General features: G+C 40.0%; 1 protein-coding gene across 1 annotated transcript in view; it reads left to right on the top strand.

Moving 5' to 3' along the window:
• The window catches only part of TTN (titin), a 295,687-nt gene that overhangs the window by 14,592 nt on the left and 257,743 nt on the right, over positions 1–23,352 (top strand). The window contains exons 5-15 of the mRNA XM_073577613.1: positions 1,421–1,506; positions 1,630–1,874; positions 5,861–6,077; positions 7,049–7,198; positions 9,367–9,501; positions 12,044–12,319; positions 12,410–12,535; positions 14,847–15,113; positions 15,349–15,414; positions 15,834–16,092; positions 21,288–21,342. Coding sequence (XP_073433714.1) covers positions 1,421–1,506; positions 1,630–1,874; positions 5,861–6,077; positions 7,049–7,198; positions 9,367–9,501; positions 12,044–12,319; positions 12,410–12,535; positions 14,847–15,113; positions 15,349–15,414; positions 15,834–16,092; positions 21,288–21,342 — 1,882 coding nt within the window. The remainder of the gene's footprint in view (positions 1–1,420; positions 1,507–1,629; positions 1,875–5,860; positions 6,078–7,048; positions 7,199–9,366; positions 9,502–12,043; positions 12,320–12,409; positions 12,536–14,846; positions 15,114–15,348; positions 15,415–15,833; positions 16,093–21,287; positions 21,343–23,352) is intronic.

The raw sequence follows: 23,352 nt of genomic DNA, 5'->3' as shown, positions 1-23,352 counted from the left end.
AAGTATCTGCAGAAAAATAGCAAATAACTAAATCTAGCTATAATAAACCTGATAGCATATCAAGAGGGTGCCAAATTGTAATTTACTAGATGAAAGAGATTGCCAGGTAGCTGTTCCAACAGTACCACCTATCAGATGAAAAATGTAAAATTTCCAAGAGAGATAAAGAGTGCTGAGTTGTGGAAACAAAATATCAAAGGAAAGATGATAATCTAGTAAATTTCAAATAAGAAATAGTTACCTATGGAGTATCAACGCTCCAAAATTAGGGGAATCAAATGCAAAACAATAGTAAATACAGAGTTAGAAAAAGTGGCAAAGAGGCAGAGACCTGTGATAGAGAGTAGCTAGGATATCACCCCAACACGCGTTTCGCATTTAGCTTCTTCCAATATATGTCTTCTGATAATTTGCTTGGGACTATGTGTAGAGAATGCAGCTCTGACTTAGCTCATGCCTCCTTCTAATTTAAATGGGGCCACACAAAAGTTTTCTGCACAGGGCTTCTCTTAACGGTATAAATGGTTAAAATAACGAAGTGATTTCAAGAAAAGCAACTTTGCAATGTACTTGTTATTAAAAAATCTTCACCCTTTTCAAGTACTGAGAGATTTATAATTCTATTATTTACTACTTGTTGCCTCTGTACTGCATCAGCAGTGGACGATCTAGGAGCAGATCACTTATAACCACTATTATCTACAACTTGAAAGCGGTGCTTCGAAACAGGCAGGATTTTGGATCCATCTAGCTTCATTCAGTCTCCGTGCGCTGTATCGATGTTGCAGAGGCAAACCAAGCCTCAGCTTGCAGTATCGAAGAGCAGCAGCGTAATTATGCCACTGTCCATCATTCAGGAAACACCCTCCATCCCCCCCCGGCAAACAGGAATCTGGAAGGCTGGGGAGAGGTGTACTCCTAAATAATAATCTTTATTTTTATATAGCGCTAACATATTCCGCAGCTCTTTGCAGTTTTGCACACATTATCATGTGTGCAAAACTGATGGGGCTCACAATCTAAATTCCCAATATGTCTTTGGAGTGTGGGAGGAAACCAGAGAATGTGGAGGAAACCCACACAAACACGGAGAGAACATACAAACTCCTTGCAGATGTTGTCCTTGGTGGGATTTGAACCCAGGACCCCAGCGCTGCATGGCTGCAGTGCTATCCACCAAGCCACCGTGCTGCCTCGGATCAATTATGACAAAACCCCTTTCATTACAAGTGATATGGTGTGGATTCTGGTACCAAGTTCTAGCGTGCTATGACATCCTTAGTGCCACTAGTGTATAATAGTATAAGGGCCATCATCAGCTGGGAGTAACCGGTAGGCCCCCCAAAACCCTTAAACCTACACTGCTAAATATTTTATCCATATATTTAAATTAACTCATTTTCATCCTCTTCCATTCTAGCTGAAGAAGAAATACCTGCCAAAAAGACGAAAACAATTGTATCTACTGCTCAGATTTCCCAGACCAGACAAGCACGTTTCGAAAAGGTAAATTAACATTGTGTGAATGTTCAGAGATGCTTGTGCCAGCAACGCCAATTAATTTTATTATTCACAGAGGTGATACATTTCATTACTAATCGGAGTTAACGTGTGCTGTGCATTTTACAGAGAGTAGAGGCTCATTTTGATGCGCGTTCCAGTACCACAGTTGAAATGACTATTGAAAGCGCTGCAGGAGTGCAGCTACCGCACAAGACTCCTCCCAGAATTCCTCCTAAGCCTTCATCAAAGTCGCCAACTCCCCCGGTGATTCCTACAAAGGTTCAGATGGTCAGACAGCAATCTCCGTCACCTGTACGGCAATCTCCTTCTCCAGTTAGACCGGTGAAAGCACCAGTACCTTCACCTGTCAGGTAATAGCATGTTACATTTTTGCTTTATGATCATTTTTCCTTTACCTACTATCACATGCTTAGGAACCAATTCATTAGGCATGTTACAATTTCAGGTGTTAACATTTTGTAAATTTTTGTGCAACACAACATTTGCTTTAGATTTTATGATTTTTGCTGCTTTTACACCAGTTCCGTCAACTGTTTGAAAAAATGGCAGAGCTTAGTGGAATAGATAATTTATGTCCTTCCACATCTCAACAGATTTATTATAAAAGGTGGTGTAAACTATAGAAAATGTGCTAGTGTATTCTACTGATGCTGATTTATGGGTAATCAAAAGATATGCCAAATTCATTGAGGCACCCATCGCTTGGTACATTTGGCACATCTTACTCCAGCAAATTCTGAATCAAGAATGGTGTACAAAATGCTATGAATTCTTCCTAGATCTTGTAAAACATTGAATTAGTATTTATATAAAGTAATTATCTAAGACCTAATCGTGATGTATTTTGTCCATGTTAAAAAACACGGATAGAACATGCACTCATAATCTATGGAGCCATTCACATTTCCAAGTGGTTGGCAGATCTGGGTCACTGATTAAACTCGTGAATGCAAGTCAATGGGTCCATGAAAAATGGATAGCACACAGATTTCATCAGTCTTTCATCCTTATGCTGTCTGTTTTTTCCTACTTATTGGGTAGGACAAGCTTGTAATTATTAATTTTTTTTGCATACGAGAAAAACAGATGGTAAAAATTGGCCAAAAATAGATGAAAATTGGTTCCAGCACACTAGTTAAAAAGAGTTTGTTTTTTCTCGTATGCCAAAAAAAAGGAAAACGACCGTTTCACATTGCGTTAGGGGCATCCATTTAACGGATCCGTTAAATGGATGCAATAACGCAGATGTGATTTTTGACATCTTTTGTGACCTAGCGCTAATGTATGCGTTACCATGCGCTACCATGCTTTAGCCCATACAGGTCTATGCACAGCAAACGCGTCCTTTCACTGTGCGCTAGACCCGACGCACCCTCGAACACTGCAGACCGCATTCGAGGGTGCGTCATGAAGTAACGCATCATCGCTAACGCACGCCAATTTTGGCATGTATTAGGATGCGTTACTATATTTGGGGGCAATGGGGGCGTTAACGCTTCTGTTACATAGCGTTAGTGCCACTATGTAACGGATGCCAGCAGCGCATTGCCCGCAATGCAATGTGAACCCGGCCTTACAGGCAACGTTTTCTGGTGTTGATAACCTATTTCTAGAATTATAGGGCACAGTTCATATAATCAGTAGACGGATAAATGACTTAGCTGGTAATTCTAGTAAGCATATTTTGTGATTTGTCTCCTCTGCGAATCTTGCCGCCCATTCAGCAGAATCGAGAAGTGTCTCAACGTGATGCTTGGAGGAAAGTGTACCAAAGTCTATCTAATGAAGAAATACATTACGTTAAAAGGGATTAATCACACAAGCATAAAAGGCACGCGCTAGTTGTTAAAATGGCAGATTCTGTAGACAGGTCCAAACTACAGCTGTGACGATTGTGTAACAACCGTTTGGTATACCACAGATGTTAGCTTGGACCGCTGTTAGCGGGTAATGTGCATCAATGTAAAGTAAATGACCAAGCAAACACAAAGTAAATTGCCATGACTATGCAGCTTGTATCGACGAGTTTTTGATAACATCATAGTGTGCCTTGCAACTTACCTTCAGGATTGCTGTATTTGGACATCTGTTTGTCCCTATTAGATCGCTACTAGGTCCATATTGGATCTGTATAGTAGTGGAGGCGAAGAAAGTGGCACTCAGACACACAGAAAATTATTTTTTCCTCTCTTTATTCGATGAACACACGGATAAAACATGGAGCGGGGACAAGCGGGATTCCTGTTGGACATATTGGATCTGTTCTTTATGTTTGCAAATATTCTTAGATATGATCCAAATATTAGAAAAGAAAAAGTGATAACACTCACAAGGATTTTAGGAAACTAGAAAGAAAGCTTTTTATTCCTCCATCCACCTACTGTACATGAACGTGACCTCCTCTTTAGTGCACTGTGGACATTCCTTATTCTAGCATCAATGATCCAAAATAGTGCACCAACCCACTGAATATACACTCACTGGCCACTTTATTAGGTACACCTGTCCAACTGTGTGTTAAGACTTAATTTCTAATCAGCCAATCACATGGCGGCAACTCAGTGCATTTAGGCATGTAGACATGGTCAAGACAATCTCCTGCAGTTCAAACCGAGCATCAGTATGGGGAAGAAAGGTGATTTGAGTGCCTTTGAACGTGGCATGATTGTTGGTGCCAGAAGGGCTGGTCTGAGTATTTCAGAAACTGCTGATCTACTGGGATTTTCACGCACAACCATCTCTAGGGTTTACAGAGAATGGTCCGAAAAAGAAAAAAAATCCAGTGAGCGGCAGTTCTGTGGCCGGAAATGCCATGTTGATGCCAGAGGTCAGAGGAGAATGGGCAGACTGGTTCGAGCTGATAGAAAGGCAACAGTGACTCAAATTGCCACCCGTTACAACCAAGGTAGGCAGAAGAGCATCTCTGAACGCACAGTGCGTCGAACTTTGAGGCAGATGGGCTACAGCAGCAGAAGACCACACTGGGTACCACTCCTCTCAGCTAAGAACAGGAAACTGAGGCTACAATTTGCACAAGCTCATCGAAATTGGACAGTAGAAGATTGGAAAAACGTTGCCTGGTCTGAAGAGTCTCGATTTCTGCTGCGACATTCGGATGGTAGGGTCAGAATTTGGCGTAAACAACATGAAAGCATGGATCCATCCTGCCTTGTATCAACGGTTCAGGCTGGTGGTGGTGGTGTCATGGTGTGGGGAATTTTTTCTGGGCACTCTTTGGGCCCCTTGGTACCAATTGAGCATCGTTGCAACGCCACAGCCTACCTGAGTATTGTTGCTGACCATGTCCATCCCTTTATGACCACAATGTACCCAACATCTGATGGCTACTTTCAGCAGGATAATGCGCCATGTCATAAAGCTCGAATCATCTCAGATTGGTTTCTTGAACATGACAATGAGTTTACTGTACTCAAATGGCCTCCTCAGTCACCAGATCTGAATCCAATAGAGCATCTTTGGGATGTGGTGGAACGGGAGATTCGCATCAGGGATGTGCAGCCGACAAATCTGCGCCAACTGTGTGATGCCATCATGTCAATATGGTCCAAAATCTCTGAGGAATGCTTCCAGCACCTTGTTGAATCTCTGCCACGAAGAATTGAGGCAGTTCTGAAGGCAAAAGGGGGTCCAACCCGTTACTAGCATGGTGTACCTAATAAAGTGGCCAGTGAGTGTATAATCTATTAATAATATGGAAAATGCTTACGTGTTCCACAACACTTTACCTAGATGGAATTAGATCCCACACGGATGTTTTGTTTTCGTACAATAAGGACTCTCTCACATGTCAGTTATTTTTGCTCCATGCCTTATCCGTTATTTTTATGGATAGATCATGGACCTATTACAATGAATGTGCCTTTTCACATTTTTTTTTGCTTATTTTAGAAATATGTTCTACTTAGATCAGTGTTGAGGCTCAAACTCGACAAATTCATTGGACCCATGAAAAAAAAACAGATAACACAATTATTTGTGTGTTGCTTGTATTTTGCTGTTTAATGGGTAGGAGAACCTATTTATTGTAGTTGACTTGCAAGAAAGCATGTTCTTTTTAGCATCTTAAAATTTCATGTGGAGTAATACCGCTATCTGCTGTATATTTTCGAGAATGCAGTCTTGCCAGAATCGCAACTTGCTCTTTGACTAATAAGTTTTAAACTTTCTGATCCCTTCTTTTTTCTTTGCCACACAGAAACAGTTCTTTTCTCTAATCTTTGACATTATTTATTTTTATTTTTATTTTTTCTTTTCGAAAAGCTAAACGTCTCTATGGCTAGTGAATCATAGTACAAATATCTTTTATTACCATCAGGTCGGTCTCTCCGGCTGGAAGAGGACTGTCTTCATCTCCAATCAGATCTGTGAAGTCTCCTTCTCCTGCAAGAATCACTTCAACATCAGTTGGTGCTGAAGTTCCTCCTCCTTGGAAGCAGGAAGTATTCGTGTCTTCTGCAGCCTCGCACATAAAGACTGAGCAGAAGTGGGAATCGAGGGAGCAGATCACAGTTACCGGTGTGGATACCAGAGAGGTAAGGGCCTCATTGCGGTCGTCAGTACATATTTTATCATATCTTCAGATATTAGGCATAGACTAGACAAAAAAAGCAGGGTACACAAATTTAGTCGTAACTGAAAGGTGTTGTCCAGTGAAAACAAATTATTGCCTATTCACAGGTTAGGTGATTACTCCCCATTGATCAGTAGAATTGGAAATTTTCAATCCAGAAGGCAAACTTTTATCCCTGTTGCAAAATGTAGTCAGGTCAGATGATCAACTGCTGCTTCATTCATTCTGTATGGGTAAAGCACTCGGCAGCCCGATAGAGAATGAATGAAGCGGCTGTCTGGTATGCACACTGCCGCTCCATTCTATTGGGGGTGTAAGTTCCCCGTTCTGCTGATCGATGTGGGTCCAAGCGGTCTGACACCAACCAATCAGCAAGTTATCTTATCTTTTTGTTATATAAGTGTTAACTTTTTTTTCACAGGACAACCCCTTTCATGTCATTGTGCTACCATTGCACATTTATGAGATTTTACATTGCGCTTTTGGGTGGACACAACAGCAATGAATCACAAATTGCCAAAAAACAAATAATCCCTACCTAAAGACAATAAAAAATAACTTTTAATCAAACTATTAAAGGAAATTATTAATTGTTAAAACTTGCATTGGTCAGTTTGGTATAGAAAGGACACTGGCATACTATCAATTGGACTCATACTTTTGGCAATTTGTGATTCATGGTTGTTACTCTGTGCTGGCTTTGGACAGCAGTTTGTGTATAAAGTGACACGACAGCAATGGACACATTTTATGATGGAATCTATTCCCGTGGCTGAAACCGTAGAGCCACCATATCATGTACCCTAGATTACTGTTTAGTCTCTGCCGTAACATGGAGGTTCTAAAGCAAGTAATGATTGTTTAAATATTCTCTATTTTGATTTTTTATTATATTTTACCTGTGAAATGTATATTTTAATGTAACTGATATAGGTCCACGGAGCAGGAAAAACAGCAGCTGTCGCTACAGTAGTTGCTGCTGTTGATATGGCCAGAGTGAGAGAACCTACTCCGAGTGCCACTGAACTGACCGCTAAACGGACAGCAATGACTTCTGTGCAAATTCAACCTGTCCATGAACAGGTAGAAAAAAAAGTAAAACCATAATAGCACTTAGAGCAAATATACTGCTAAACCAGGGGCATGCTGGCAACTTGTATATAGTAGTCTATTTTTATTTCCTGACAGATCAAATTCTTCACCTGAATTCCAGAAATTAAAGTAACACTCCAGCATACATTTTTGCACATTTAATTGTAACCTACCAGCAATAGTTGTGTAATTTGATCTATCCCAGATCAGTTACATCCAAATATGTTTAGGCCTTCATTATGAGATGCTGAGTCATGTGATTTCCAGTCTGACAACCTGGGTAGTACATGCTCTCCTGAATAAAAACTCTGACTTCCTGTGAATTACAGGATGAAATCATAACATATAAAATCTCTCTTGATGGCTCTCAGACTCCTTCTCTCCCCTCCCAGTTCTACCCTTCTTGTTCCTTTGCATGTCCCCCAAGCTGCTGAGGACACAATTTTTGCCTTATATAGAAGAGAAATGGTGTAGTAGTACGCTAGTCCTTCAATCATTAGTGCAGTAGAGTTTTGAGACACCCTTGAATTACACTACCCATGTCTATCTGTGTGATGTGTGAATAATCTCCAGTGTATACAACTGGAGATGTAGTTTTACACCACTAAGAGTTGACAGGGAGGAAGCTATCACAAGCAGGTGGCAGTTGAATATATTGGGGACTCTGCTGTGTGAAGCTGCACCACATACACTGAGCTTCTGCTATATACATCACATAGAATACACTGAGACTTTGCTATATACATGACAAAGGATAGACTGAGACTCTACTGTATATCTCACATAGTTTACACAGAGACTCTGCAGTATACATCAAATTGCATACACAGAGACTGCTGTACATACACTGAGACTCTACTGCATACAACAGATACACCAAGACTGCTTTATACATCACATAGGATACACCAAAACTGATGCATATAACATAAAAATAGGACTGAGACTGCTGTATACAACAACACCTGGACTGTTGTATACATCATATAGGATATACTGAGATTGCTGTATACATAACATTGGATACACTGAGACTGCTGTGTACATCACATAGGATACACTCAAACTGCTGTATACATCACATAGAATGCATTGAGACTGCTGTGTACAACATGTATGATACACTGGGACTGCAGTATACATCACATAGGAGACACCAAGACTGCTGTTTACATTGCATAGGATACACTGAGACTGGTGTATACATTACAAAGAATACACTGAGGCTGCTGTCTACATAACATAGGATACACTGAGTTTGGAGTATACATCACACAGGAGACATCGAGACTGCTGCTCACATCACATAGAATACACTGAGACTGCTGTATACATAACTTAGGATACACTGAGACTGTTGTAAACATCACATAGGGTATACTGACACTCTGCTGTATACATCACATAGGATACACCGAGACTCTGCTGTATACATAAAGGGACAACAACTCTATGTCACTGAGCAATCACTGGCTGCTATTAGATAGGAGCAAGAGCATTTTGGGAAATGTGTTCTGCATTATGAGAATAAGAATAATAATCTTTATTTTTATATAGCGCTAACATATTCCCCAGCGCTTTATAGTTGAGAACCATCTGCAAGAGGAAAAAGGAATCAAAATAGTAGACAACCCAGACATGGCCTCTAGATTATTAAACCTAGGCTGCACTTGAAAAGTAAAAATAATAGTTTTGCTAGAGTGCTTCTTTAAATTTTCTTTGCAATGCTCAAATACATTTGGCATTGTCCATAGGTTTTTGTTATTGGAAACCCAACCCAACATTCATTAAAAGATCCATTAAAATTATCAATATGAATGATGCTAAGTGGATTTAAGCCCTCTTTGACCATCCCTTTTTGGATGCATTGTATATATGACATATCAAAAGATTGTTTGACCCCTTTAAACCCATCAAATTCAACTTGCCCAAAGGGCCATTACTTTTCAGACCAGCGTGTCCCTTGATTACTAAGCATACTATAACAAGAGCTTGCTCAACGCTTCACTGACCTTCATTATTTCATCATCATTTTCATCAGATAACCTACACTTCCATGCTTCAATCTCACCCATTTCATCTGCTTTTCTTTGGTGCTAGTCACATTTTAGAATTGATATTTATCATTATAAGCAACAATTTTTTTTCATAAATACCAGGTAAGGAAAGAAGCTGAAAAAACTTCTGTAAGCACTGTAGTTGTGTCCAGTGAAAAAAGCAGACAAGAGACCGTTGCCAGAACGGTAGAAGCTGCTGCCACCAAGCGTGAACAGATACACGCAGTACAAGAACAGGTGATTTCCACTACCGGATTTGCACAAATAGTACATAACTCATAAACTTAGTCAGAATTGTGGAAGCTAACACAAGCCTTGAATATATATATTTTTCCTTCCTTTTGGAAAATCTAATATGTTAAAGGAATGTTTACTAACTAAGATCCTGTGACCAGTACCACTGGCTTAACCTAAGGTTAGACTTTGGGCAAAAAAAAAGGTAAATCTAGTTGGCGACTCAAAAAAACACATGTTTAAGGTAGACCGCCTCTGGCACTGGCCACACATGTATGAATTTTGATTTTTATAACCTAAGCACCCGTGTTTGTTCTTGCACAACAACTGTCTAAAGCATTAAAAGCCTAAAGATTTGCATTGTCGTGTACGTTTAACGGTTGCACAGATGAATTATGATTCAGAGAAAGTAATGGCTGTGGCTACGGTTCTGGCCGCTGTACATCAAGCAAGAAGTCGGACTCTTCTTTGTACAGAAATGTTAGATATCTCTGATGTACCAGAAGCATCTGATGAGGTACCAGCTCAGTGATCACATCTACTCTACTCTTCTTTACCAAGGGGCACTTCTTTTATTCCAATCTTCTTCACTTTTTTCTTTCAATCACCTCTTTTGTGCTTGGTGTTTTGCACAATTGGCGCACATATACCACGTGCATGTTGGGGCCATATAAGAACAGAGAGCCACAGTAAACTCCTGTTTTTATATGAGCTGATATATTTTATGTGTTTATATATATGTATTATGTGTTTATGTATTTCCTTTTTATTCCCATATCGCACATGTAAAGTATCACTATATGAAGTAAACTTTATAAATGTCATGTTAAAAGCAAGAACCAAACTATTGAACAGGGAACTACAGCTTTAGCAGCTTACTTTGTTTTAAGGTGGCCACTAACATCGGCAGCAACAATTTTGTGTGTGGGCTCTACTCCATTGGCTGAGACCAAAATTTCATTTGCGTTTGCCAATTAATTATGTCCAGACATATGCAGTTTTGTGCATATAAAAAATGGTATTGAAATATGTATTCAACTATGTTGTTGTATACGTTTTGGCTAAATCACAGTGTATTCTAGCCAAATGTGTGCCAAAGGGTACCCATTTGGCATAAGTTGGACCATCAAGTCCATCAAGTTTTTTGGCTGTTTGGCGTTCTTTGTAGTTAATGACATAATTGAGACTAAATTTGCATTATTCAAAGCCTTTAAAGCAGATCTGTTACCAGTGATACAAATGGTGTATATCACTAATTAGATCTCTTAGACCTAATCACGGTGTCGTGTTTAATTTGGAATTAGGTGGTTTAGCTGTGTAATCCTTTGTGAAAGTTTTCCTTAATTTACGCTCAGTTAGGCTAGTTGATAGCATCTCAGTTTCGCTCTTGCTGACCCTCTGATCTCATGCTGCTCAGTACAAGTTGCAGCTGTAAGTCAGGCTGGGTTGATGGAGGCTTGATACACTTGGACTCATGACCTATTTCAGTCTATAGCTGGGCTCATAAAATGCTCTTCTTAATATCAGGATTATACAGCCATTCTAATATGGATTTTCAAAGAAAACCTGCCAGTCTCATTAGGTCTAAGACATCTATTTAATAATGTATAGCGTTTGAGTTGGTTATCTGGTGACTGATCCACTCTAAAGAGGTTTTCCGGAGCTGTAATAACTGATGGCCTATCTTTAGAATATGCCATTAATGTAAGATCGGTGGGGGTCTGACTTTTGGCACTCTCACCAATCGGTTGAATGTAGGAATTCCATTTAATAATTTCTAGACACAGCTATGCAATTTTGTTGTGGGACTGCCTGGTATTGCATTTTGCTGCAGTTTGGTCCAAGTCAAGTGAATGGGACTGATCTGAAGTGTTAGGTAGAACCACTACCAAATGTACAAAAGAAGAGAAAGAGGTGCTATATGTGTATTCACGCAACTAAGATTGAAGCTGTAGTTGTGTGTGGCACAACTCTGATATGCGCAAGAGAGATCAATGTGTGTCTCCTGCCGAACTCACACCCTTTGGGAAGAGGACAGATAGTGGATTGCAGATAGATGGATGGTGTATCCCAGGTGCTGCCGAAAACTTCAAGGACCCTCCGTATTAAATGGTTTATTCATGCAAGGCGATTTGGAGTTTAGCCAACTCTGAAATGCGTTGTATGAATACATTCTTTCATCCTGATGGTCCTTGAGGTTTTTGGCAGTGCCAGGGATACACTGTCCATCTATCTACAATCCATTATCAAATGTCTGATAAACACTGAAGGTGATCCCTTTACTCAGCTAATTGGTAGGAGTGCCAGGAGTCGAGTCCCACCTATACGAAATTTATCATAGGGATTACAAATGCTTGCCATATTATAACATTAAATTGTTGCTTCCATAGGGGGTGAGAAATCACAAAGTTACCAGAAAATACTGAGCTGCATTGTTCTACTTTTATATTCATGTTTCTGTCTATGTTTCTTGCAATTGTTTTGCACCTTGTTTCCTTCACGTCTTTCTGGAGTTTTGTATGAACTGTATTAATGTTGCCTTTAGATGGAAGCTGGGAAAAAAGCGGGAGCTGTGGCTACAGTTGTTGCTGCAGTTGACCTTGCACGGGTTAGACAACCAGGACATACAGAAGAAGGTTATCAGGAGGAAACAGCTCTGCAGTATGAATACAAAGAGCATGTTTCTGCTAGAAAAACTGTTGAATTCTCACCTGAGCGCCAAGTTGTCCCTAAACAAATCCCCGTAAAAGCTCCAGAAGTCCATGTCCCATCTGTGCCAAAAATAATCCCAATTGAACATGTGCCATCACCGGTTCCACAGGTTAGGCCCTGACTTTGTTACTCTGCCATTATTTCTCTTTTTGACGTGTAATTGGAACAAAACTCAACACGCCTTTATTGATTAATGTAGATTAAAAGAACTCCAGAACCACCAACCGTACCAGTGGTCCAAGTGGATCAAACTATTTCACATACACCTATTCCTCACTTTTCTGTCACTAAAGTTACAGTTCCCAAAGCCGAACATACACAAGAGGTAAGAAACGAATGACATGTATATCAGGCAATACGGACTGTCACCACTGCCAGGAATTTATCTAACTACTGGCAGTTCATCATCATTAAAATCTCCAACATAATCATCATTATCATCTTCATCCTTTTTCTTACAAATATTCATTTTAGACAAGCCAAAAAACCCAGAAAAAGAAATTCAATGCCTCAATTGATGTAATTGATGTCTTTGGACTTAAATGGATATTTGTAATGTTTTGCCTGATACACATTATCTGAAATTATTTAAACACTCTATATCACATTAATAATAATACAGGAAACCCTACTTATATATTTTTTTTAACTTTGCAGTTATATTGGGTCACGTTCACATGTTCAGTATTTGGTCAGTATTTTACATCAGTAAGCCAAAACCAAGAGTGGAACAATCAGAGGAAAAGTATAATAGAAACCCATCACCACTTCTGCATTTCTCCTCCACTCCTGGTTCTGGCTTACAAATACTGATTTGAAATACTGACCAAATACTGATAGCATGAACATGGTCTAACTGAGTACTAAAAGCTGGTCATTAACATAATTGGCAATTTCCTCTACACGTTCTTCTTAGCTGCAATAAATATGTAACACGTAGAAAAGCTTCTTCACTCTTGATTTTCCCATCTTCTGCACATAACACCTTCTTGGCAAAGTGTCTATTTTTTGTGTCTTTATGTTTCTGTGTTTTGTGTGTATTGTGACTAGAAGGCAACTACTCATTGCTTCTCTTCTTGTGATTTTAAAGATGCTCTGCTGTTCACCTCTGCCAGCTTTAATGATTGACCTTTAAAAACATTAAATCTCTCTATTTTTTACATCTTCTTTAGTTTTTTTTTTTTTGAGTAATGTTGAAAAATTTGTATATGGTGCAGTCTCAGAGGGTCTTTCCATTTTGTCATGGCGCTGTAAACCAGCATTGCATATGAATAAGTTCTGCTGACTTGCTATAGTTTTTCATACGTAACAGCTTATGATCAATCACAATATGGCAAGACTACACGAGACGCTGCACCCTCAGTTTGATGTTTGAACTCTTTTATTCTTGATATTGCAACTCCTTTGGGTGGGTTCTGGTTGCTCAGCTAATCATTTGGAAATCTTAGAGAAAGCATAAGTGGCAATGCAGTTGACAATGAAAACTGACTTACAGAAAATGTATCATCAGAAATTGATCTACTGTTTAAATCAGGTTTTTATGTTATTTTTTTATATTTTTGTAATTTTTTATTCCTCACATCACCACCTGTATTAAAATTAAAAAAAATAATATATATATATATATACAGTATATGCAGTTTTCTTACTTTCTGCTGGGGCTATTCCAGTGTCATACTTCCTGTTCTTTCAAGAAAGCCACTCAGGCAGATCTCACCAGCGACATCGCTGGGGTCGGGGATCACTACTTACCTGTCACACCAGGTGATCCTGTGTCCTCCCGCCCGGCTCCACGCGTCGCTCGTCTTCAAAGCAGGAAGCGCCGCAGGAAGCGCCGCAGGAAGCTGACGACGAGAAATGGTGCAGCAGCTTCTCGCGCGATCAGCGATAATCAGCGGGGGAGCCGGTCGGAGGTAAGTATCACATGCAGCGATATCGCTAGTAATATCGCTGCAACGTCACAAAATCGGTGACTTTACAGCGATATTGCTAGCGATATCGCAGTGTGTAACGGGGGCTTAATAGGATTATAGATATTTTATCTTTAGCATTGAAGCATCGAATTAGCGAGTGCAAAGGTCATTGTCGTGGGAGCTGGAATATCAGGAGGTGTGACGTCACCTATTGTGACTGGTGGATCTTGTGTTATCAGAGTTGTTACTGTCATTGGAATCTCCTGCCTGTGATAACAATGATACTTCTGAAAAGTCTTCTATTAAAAGCAGAAAGTATAAATCTAAAGTAGCCCAGTGGGCCAATGTGAAAATTGCAAAACTATCATTTTTTTTATAAAAAATTATTATTTGAACAAAAAAAACTGGATTTTTTTTAAACACAAAAAACTTGACTTTAATAATAGGTGATTTTCTGATGAATCATTCATTTTAGTCACCTTCACGAAGAAATAGGCAAAATTTAAAATGGCAACAAAGATTAGAGTAAACTTCACGTTAATTAAAAAGGTTTACAAACTTAAAGAATTGGGAAAATTAAAGACCAGTGCCAGCTTTGCCAAATTGAACTATGAAAGCAATGCAGCATGTAAAATCATTAAAGCTTGCATAAAAGCAGAGCACATCTTTAAAATGTACGGTGACGTGATGATAAGATAACAGATTTCCTTTTGCGTGGGTCAGGTGTCGATTGCAGGATCGGCGATAGCGACTCTGGAGAAAGAATTAACCACTGCAGCTTCACAAAAGATCACGAAATCTGTGAAAGCTCCACATTTCAAACAAGCTGAACCTCGAGAGGCGGCAGAAAAGGTCGTCTCTCAACCATTCTCTTTGACAGAGACTACTGAGGCCTACAAATCCCGCTTTGACGTTGAAATGAAAAGAGATGTAGGCGTGAGTGTTTCAGGTGGCTTAGCGCGTGAAGATAGATTTCAGTATCAATATGAGGTTGGTCATCGAAAAACTTCATCTTCCTTGATTCTTCTCATAATGTCCAGTCTTTCTTCTCAACAGCCCTATCTCCTTACTACTTGCTGCTCTCTAAACGTGTGTGTATTATTAGTACTTTACTGTGCTTCTAACATGACCATATGCAGGAGAAATCCTATACACCAGTCCACCCAGTTCAGTTATATTTAAACCCATGTCTATAGAAAAGCTAACACTCTTCCATATGTTGCAGGCGGAGGAAGCAGCCCGGGTGCCTCAACCAGCAGAATTCCCTGTTTCTCCACCAACTTTAGTTTCTGTAAGTTACACATCAAAAGAATCTGGTAATCTTTAGTTGGATCTTAACCCATTGTTACCTTTAGCATCTCAATAAGCTTAGCCAATTCTAAGTAAAGTGAATTATTACAGGGCAGGCCACTCTTCCTTTATTCCGCATTTACTTATTACCCCATATTGAGTAGTGGCATTTCTTTCATGTAATGGGAGAGTAAGTTTTGTTAAGATTTTATGTAACCAAAGATTTACAGTTTAAAGCAATCCAAAATGTATGGGTCAGAATTAGAATTGCCCACTATTGCTCCATGGGCATACACATGGGCTACAATATAAAAGAATAACAATTATTATTTATGTATGTAAAAAAAAGGTCTTAAAAATGTATGAAATTATGTTAGTTAGATACAATGAAGAAACTGCAATCTTTTACTTGTTTCTTAGGGATTGAAAAATGTGACAGTCCTTGAAGGCGAGTCTGTCACTTTGGAGTGTACCATTGCAGGGTACCCTTCCCCAACTGTGGTTTGGTATCGCGAGGATTACCGAATTGAAAATTCCATTGATTTCCAAATTACCTTTGAAGAACAAATTGTACGCCTTGTGATTCGCGAGGCGTTTGCCGAAGACAGCGGCCGATTTACTTGTACAGCTTCCAACGAGGCAGGCACAGTCAGCACTTCTTGCTACCTCCTCGTTCAAGGTAAGCCAATACCACTTGTGTGAGTTTATTTTGGTTGTTGGTTCAGAATAGCAAGGGGTGTGAATGTTAGGAGCAGCTGCGTTTTATTACCTGCTTGTACTTATGGTGAACAAATGGACAAGTGACATGTGGAGTCTATTTAAGTGAAGTCTATGGAATTTTTTGGGTGTTGAATTGCATGGATGAAATCTTTACAAAGTAAGACAAACTTTTAAAGCTTAATGGAAACTAATATGAACGATATACAAAATGTATTGTGATGATCCAATTGCCTTGGAAAAGTAGGCTTGTGTGTGAATATATATAGTTTTTATTTTACAACTTTGGAAGTTAATGCAGGCTTTTTGTCCTGATTTTTTAATAATGTTTTTGAGCTGGAATCGGGTAAAAAAGAGGAAAAGTATAAATCTTTTCTCTGTACTTTTTATATGTGTGTCACAATTGTGCTCTCTCCTGGCTTCAGCTTGAAAAATTGTCTAAAAAATAGTTTGCTACATTGACCTTTAAAATGTTTCACATTTGGAATGAGACTATTTAATTGGTGTTGCGTAGGAGAAGCATCAGTTTTGTATTTGATATAGTTGACCACTTGTATTGTGTTTGTATTGTGTACTTTGTTATACCCTTTCATCATGATATTGCTAAGTACAATGGTTAAAGGGGTTTTATGGGCTTGACCTAAATATCTGCAGGCAACATTGGCAAATCCCGATAGTGTTCGATATGTACACTGTCATGCTTTCCCTCATTTGCCAGATTAAGGGGATGGTCACCTACTAACTAAATTATCATTCACTTCACTCTAAATTTCCATCCACTTCTCTCTACGTTTAAAGGAAGTGGATGAGAATTTAGTCGGAACGTGACCGCTAGTATGAAAATCCAAGGCTCATCAGCTCGATCTAGCAATTGAAGGGAATCCTGACAACACGCACAATACACAATGTCAGGATTCAACAATCTGCAGTCATGTAGAGCGAGTGGAGAAATATAGCTCAAGTCCAGAAAACCCTTATAAAAAGTTGGTACATTCAGTTACGTTGTGGTTTTGCTGTGAAATAAATTTACGTTAAAAAAAATATTTCCATAAGAATAATCAATGTTCCTAGAAATTTTTGTAAAAATGCTTCTTTGTAAAACCCAATTACAGTACCTTGTGTAGAAAATGAAATAATGTTGTTTACAGGTGTGATTTTCTGTATTCAGGTCTGTTTTCATATCTAAAATTTTGTATATCTTTAAAAAAAAATCTGACTGACGTTTAACACAGCAGATTTTACACTGTACACAATGCTGTGAAACAAAAAGTGTGAATTTTATTATTTTCAAAATATTTTTCTCTGTAATAATCTGACTTCTGCTTCTGGTCCACAAGTAGTGAGTTCTTAGACATTCTGGTTAATTGTATGTTGGTATAAGGATTTTAACTTTAAGGCTGTTTGATGGGTATTTTAATATAGGGAATATGTCAGAAAGCTTTTCCCCCTAACCTATTTATGTGTACTTGAAGGTCTTTTAAAGCCATGTCCTTTCTTCCGTTACTGAGAAATCAACATTTGATATGCAAATGTGTCACCACATCTCTATTACCTGTCTAGTGCCTCTGTCTCCTCCTGCTTGACTAATGGCTCCATTGCCTGAAGTCATAAAGTATTGAGGATGTCAGTCATGCAAGATGCAGCAGCTCTGTGGTGAATAGAGCTGGAGTGACAGAGGCTTTTTATCTACACCCTTATTTGCATACCAAATCAAACGCTAATTTCTCATTAATGGAGGAATGGACTGGCCAGTTAAAGGTATTGCTAGACTTGTCTTTGAAAGAGCTGCATGCACTTATAAGTAGTTTGGGAGGTGAAATACTGCTGACAGATTCCCTTTAAAGGAATGTGTCAAAGCCTAGGCTCTTTTAACTGAAAACTAAAGAAAAACAAAGCTCTGGTTGCACCAATAGAGCATCTCAACAAGATCTGGTTCAGCGTGTTGCTAGAATATACATCCTGTAGGACAACAGACTGTCATTTAAAAGAGGACCTATCGACAGGACAAAATGAATCTGTTTTTGGTCTTACTTGATTTCCACTCCTCCCCTGAGTATTCTATTTTGTTTTGTAACTTTGTATATTCCGCCCTACAGTTCCGGAGATCTGGACCTTTGTGTGCAGTGTTAACTTTTATGATCTTTAACAATGGGGCGTGACTCACAGGATTCTTTGGGGTGTGTCTCTAGGCTGCTCTGTGTAATTACTCAGTAGACAACGCCCCCTTAGGGTACTGTTACACCTAGCGATGCACCAGCGATCCCGACCAGCGATATGACGCGGTCAGGATCGCTGGTGCATCGCTAGGTGGTCGCTAGTGAGCTGCCACACAGGCAGATCTCACCAGCAACATCACAGGGGTCAGGGTCGCTACTTACCTGTCAGATGCGGCGATGAAGACGTCCTCCCGCCCGCGTCCACGCGTCGCTCATCGGCGCCACAGGAAGCCCAGCAGGAAGCTGACGACGAGGAATGGTCCAGGAGCTTCTCGCGCGATCAGCGATAACCAGCGGGGGGGCCAGTCGAAGGTAAGGATCACATGCAGCGATATCGCTAGCAATATCGCTGCAACGTCACAAAATCGGTGACTTTACAGCGATATTGCTAGCGATATCGCAGTGTGTAACGGGGGCTTTAGTGAAGACAGTAAAAATTAACATTAAATTAAAAGGCACACATCTTTGGATCCAGATGGCAGATTTAAACAACAACAATAAAAAAGAATACTTAGGAGAAAAGCAGGAATAAAATAAGAGCAAAAATTGGCCACTTTTGAACTGGTAACAGGTCATCTTTAACATAGCTTCCACTTTGAACTCTGTTGCCAAAAGTTTTCTAAGTCTATATTCACACAGATCGTTTTTATGGCTCTCTTGGCAGTAAAAACGCTGCATTCAAAATGTAGGTTTTGCAGCGCTCTTCAGCTGCATTTTTCAGCTGCATTTTGCGTTTCCGTGCAGTCGCCGAACACATCAAATCGCCACATGCTGACGCATTCGCATACAACGCATGTCTCTGCGTACCCAATGTTAAAGATAGGTACGCAGGGAAACGCTCGACGCATGCGGCAGTAGGTGGAGCGTGGGCGGAGCTTCACGGAGGAAAGAAGGAGGAAGTAGGCTGCCATCCGCAGCCCTCCTGAATGCTAGTCTGAAACTAGCCATAGAGAACACAGGAACACTCTGCAAAGCCAAGCTTTCCTGTGTCTGTGGGAGATGAGAGAAATGACTGTCAGAAGAACAAAAGTTTATCCCAACAGTTATCTCATGTGTATGGCCAGCTTAACTTGTTGGTGTCAGATCCCTTAAGTTAAAGTGGTGGAATTACTTTTAGGCCATGTTTACACATTCCATATTTGGTCAGTATTTTACATCAGTATTTGTTAGCCAACACCAGGAGTGGGTGATAAATGCAGAAGTGGTGAGTGACGTGTTGAGTGACGAGTGGAACAATCAGAGGAAAAGTATAATAGAAACACGTCACCACTTCTACTTTTTTGTTCACTCCTGCTTTTGGTTTACAAATACTGATGTAAAAAATTCACCAAATACTGAATGTGTGACTGTGGCCTTAGAGAGTTCTATCTATAAATGGACGGAAGAGTATGCCTGGATACTAAACACCAAGTGTCGCAGTCATCATTGCTTTTGCACTTGTGTTCTTCTCTGGATTTGTGTGTTTTTGCGCTTTTGTTTTATTTGCACACAATTCATTGTTCTATTTGCACATTTTCTGAAGTCTATTGTATATGTACTTGCCTTGTTTTGTGCTTTGTTGGCACTGTCTAACAATTACAAATGTTTTAGCCTGATACACCAATCGCACCTTTTTAAAAAATCGCATAATTTGGTGAAGTTCATCCAGTTCTCACAGTTTTATTTTTGAGTATGCCAGTATCTTAGCTCATTTTTCGCAACTTTTGTAACCAAGGTGCAACTTTTAGTTGCAAATGACAATATACAGTATATCAGTAGAATGCATTGGTTAAAATGGTATAGAGGACATTAAAAGGCAAAATACCTTATGTGTCTTTTTCAGAATTTTGGTGTTAGATATTTTTAGAGTGGTGAAATTTACGTCATTGGCACCTAAAAAGGTTATCCAAGACTTTGGCTATGGGGCTGAGAACTTACCTACAGGTAGTTGCTAACTACCTGCCTGTTCTGGACTGTGATGATCCGTTCGGGTTCAGAGAGATCACAGACCCCTCCTGCTTTCAGTGACATCATGTCAACAGAGCAGCTTCTTCTCTTCCATTCTGCTCTATAGCTGGGGCGTCACTGCCGATGTCATGCTGATTGACAGCCAGTTCCCCACTGCCCAACTGTGAGGAACCAGCTGTCAATCAGCATGATGTCAACAATGACGACCTGTCAACAGAGCACAGCCAAAGTGAAAGAACTGCTCTGCTCTGTTGATGTGAGGTCAAATGAAGCCGGAGAATCACTGCCTTAGCCAAAACAGAACATTGCAGGGCAAAACAGGCAGGTAGATAGCAACTACCTACTCGTAAGTTCTCAGCCTATAGCCAAAAAAAGCCAAAGTCCCCGGAAACCCTTTTAAGTGTAAGAGCAATCTAGTATTTACTTCCCTAATATTAGCAATGTTTTTCCTTAAGCAAATTCAAGAAATATGATAGGAGCAAAGTGTTGGAGACTAAAAGTTGTTCTTGGTAACGAAGGGAACTGCAGCTGTTCCTATGATGTACTAACTATCTGATATGGTTAATGGTATCTTATCAGGGGGTCTAGACATGTGGCAAAGAGGGCTGTGCATCTGATGATTGATTGTGACTTGTGTGAAGTGAGAATGGAGCTGATGGTATGTTTGTGCATCTATAAATATATTTACTGTGATACAGTATATCCCCATACAATGCAGCGTCCACATGTTCTTGGTTTTTTTTTCGCAATCTTAGCAAAATCACATCATTTTTGTCTCAACGTTTGAAAACCTCAGCAAAACAATGGAGTATCTATGTGCATGGGGCATAAAAATGCACCACAGCCACAACATGTTTAGCCTAATAACGCTGAGCTTGTTATTTACTTGTGTATTTAGAGATTTATATCAAATTAAAAGTAATTGAAAAGTAATTAAATGATAATTAGTTTGTAGATTTTTTCCATTCATGTTTTTTTTTCTTATTTCCACTAGTTTCTGAAGAATATGAAGCAAGGGAAACTATTACTGAAAAAATGACAGAAGAAAAGTAAGTTTTTTCAATGTTTAAGGATATATATTATATGGGGGAAACTGGGTGGAGACCCTAGATTGTTTCTTTTTTCCCCTCCCAATTATTCTATCCCGCTCATAGCAGCATGTGTGCATTGGTGCACATATAGCTTAGTTATCTTGACTCACAATGCACCATCTTGATCATTTGTCGCAAGAGTTTATCTCAGTTAAGAGGACTAAAGCAATGTCCGGTCTTCTAATAAAAGTCTGTAATCACTCTAATGTGACTACAAACTTCTGAATCCTGACATTATGAGGTGTGTACACTGTCAGGATTCACCAGTATTGCCGGAGAGAGCAGGTGGTCATGTGACCACGAGTATGAATTTTGTATACTTCCAGACACATTCCAACTAGACATTTATACTTTGTATACTTCCAGACACATTCCAACTAGACATGCTTGACTTTGGTCAATGCACCTGAACTTAGAGAAACCAAGAATGTCTAGTTATCATGTGACCCCATGTATGCAAATCGCATACTAGCGATTATGTGACCGCCTGCTCTCAGCTACAATACCCATGAATCCTCACTGCTTGCACAGGATTCAGAAGTCTGCAGTCACATAGAATGATTGCAGACTTTTATTAGAAGACTGGACAATCCCTTTAAGTTAGCTTAACATTACGCATGCAATTGACTGACATAAATTTAGGTGTTGAATTACACATTTTTCTTCATTGATGTCACATTGCTGTTGCCTAAGTTAATTTGACCTTAGATCTGTAGGTGGGAGATAGGGTATATAATTGCAAAAATATATAATTACATGAGGTCTAACATTTTTTTTACAATAGTAGTAAGCTATATTTACTAGAGTTGAGCGATACCGTCCGATACTTCAAAGTATCGGATCGGAATGGATCGGCCGATCTTAAAAAAAAGTATCGGTATCGCCGATTCCGATACCGGAAGTCCCATTCAAGTCTATGGGACTTCCGGTATCGGAATAAGAAAAATCCTGTTTTTCCCTTGTACAGCCTCTCTGGGGTCTGTACGGGCCTTTCGGGGGGCTGTGCCGGCCTGCCAGGGGGTCTGTGCAGGCTCCGGTGGTCTGTGCCGGCCTGCCGGGGGCTGTGCCGGCCTGCCGCGGGGGGTCTGTGCAGGCTCCGGTGGTCTGTGCCGGCCTGCCGGGGGGCTGTGCAGGCTCCGGTGGGCTGTGCCGGCCTGCCGGGGGGCTGTGCCGGCTTGCCGGGGGGCTGTGCAGGCTCCGGGGGGCTGTGCCGGCCTGCCGGGGGGCTGTGCCGGCCTGCCGGGGGGCTGTGCCGGCCTGCCGGGGGGCTGTGCAGGCTCCGGGGGGCTGTGCAGGCTTCGGGGGTCTGTGCAGGCATCGTCCGATGGGACTACAAGTCCCATCGGGCGATGCCTGCTACCATGACAGTGATTGACACATTAGCCAATGATGGGACAGTAGTAGTCCCATCATCCGGCTAATGTGTTGAATGTAAAAAAAAATAAAAAATTACATGCTACATACATGCTACATACATACAACATGCATACTACATACTACATACATGCTACATACATACTACATACATGCTACATTCATACTACATATATACTACATGCAACATACATACTACATATATACTACATGCAACATACATGCTACATATATACTACATGCATGCAACATGCATACTACATATATACTACATGCAACATACATACTACATATATACTACATACATACTGCATGCTACATATATACTACATGCATGCAACATGCATACTACAGATATACTACATGCAACATGCATACTACATATATACTACATGCAACATACATACTACATATATACTACATGCAACATACATACTACATATATACTACATGCATGCAACATGCATACTACATATATACTACATGCAACATATATACTACATACATACTACATATATACTACATGCATGCAACATGCATACTACATATATACTACATGCAACATGCATACTACATATATACTACATGCTACAT

The sequence above is a fragment of the Dendrobates tinctorius genome, unplaced genomic scaffold (assembly GCF_039654945.1).
Source record: "Dendrobates tinctorius isolate UK_male_01 unplaced genomic scaffold, ASM3965494v1 ptg000056l, whole genome shotgun sequence".
Classification (NCBI taxonomy): Eukaryota; Metazoa; Chordata; class Amphibia; order Anura; family Dendrobatidae; genus Dendrobates; species Dendrobates tinctorius.
The sequence above is the reverse complement of the archived record's forward strand: the minus strand, read 5'-3'. Positions and strand labels throughout refer to the sequence as shown.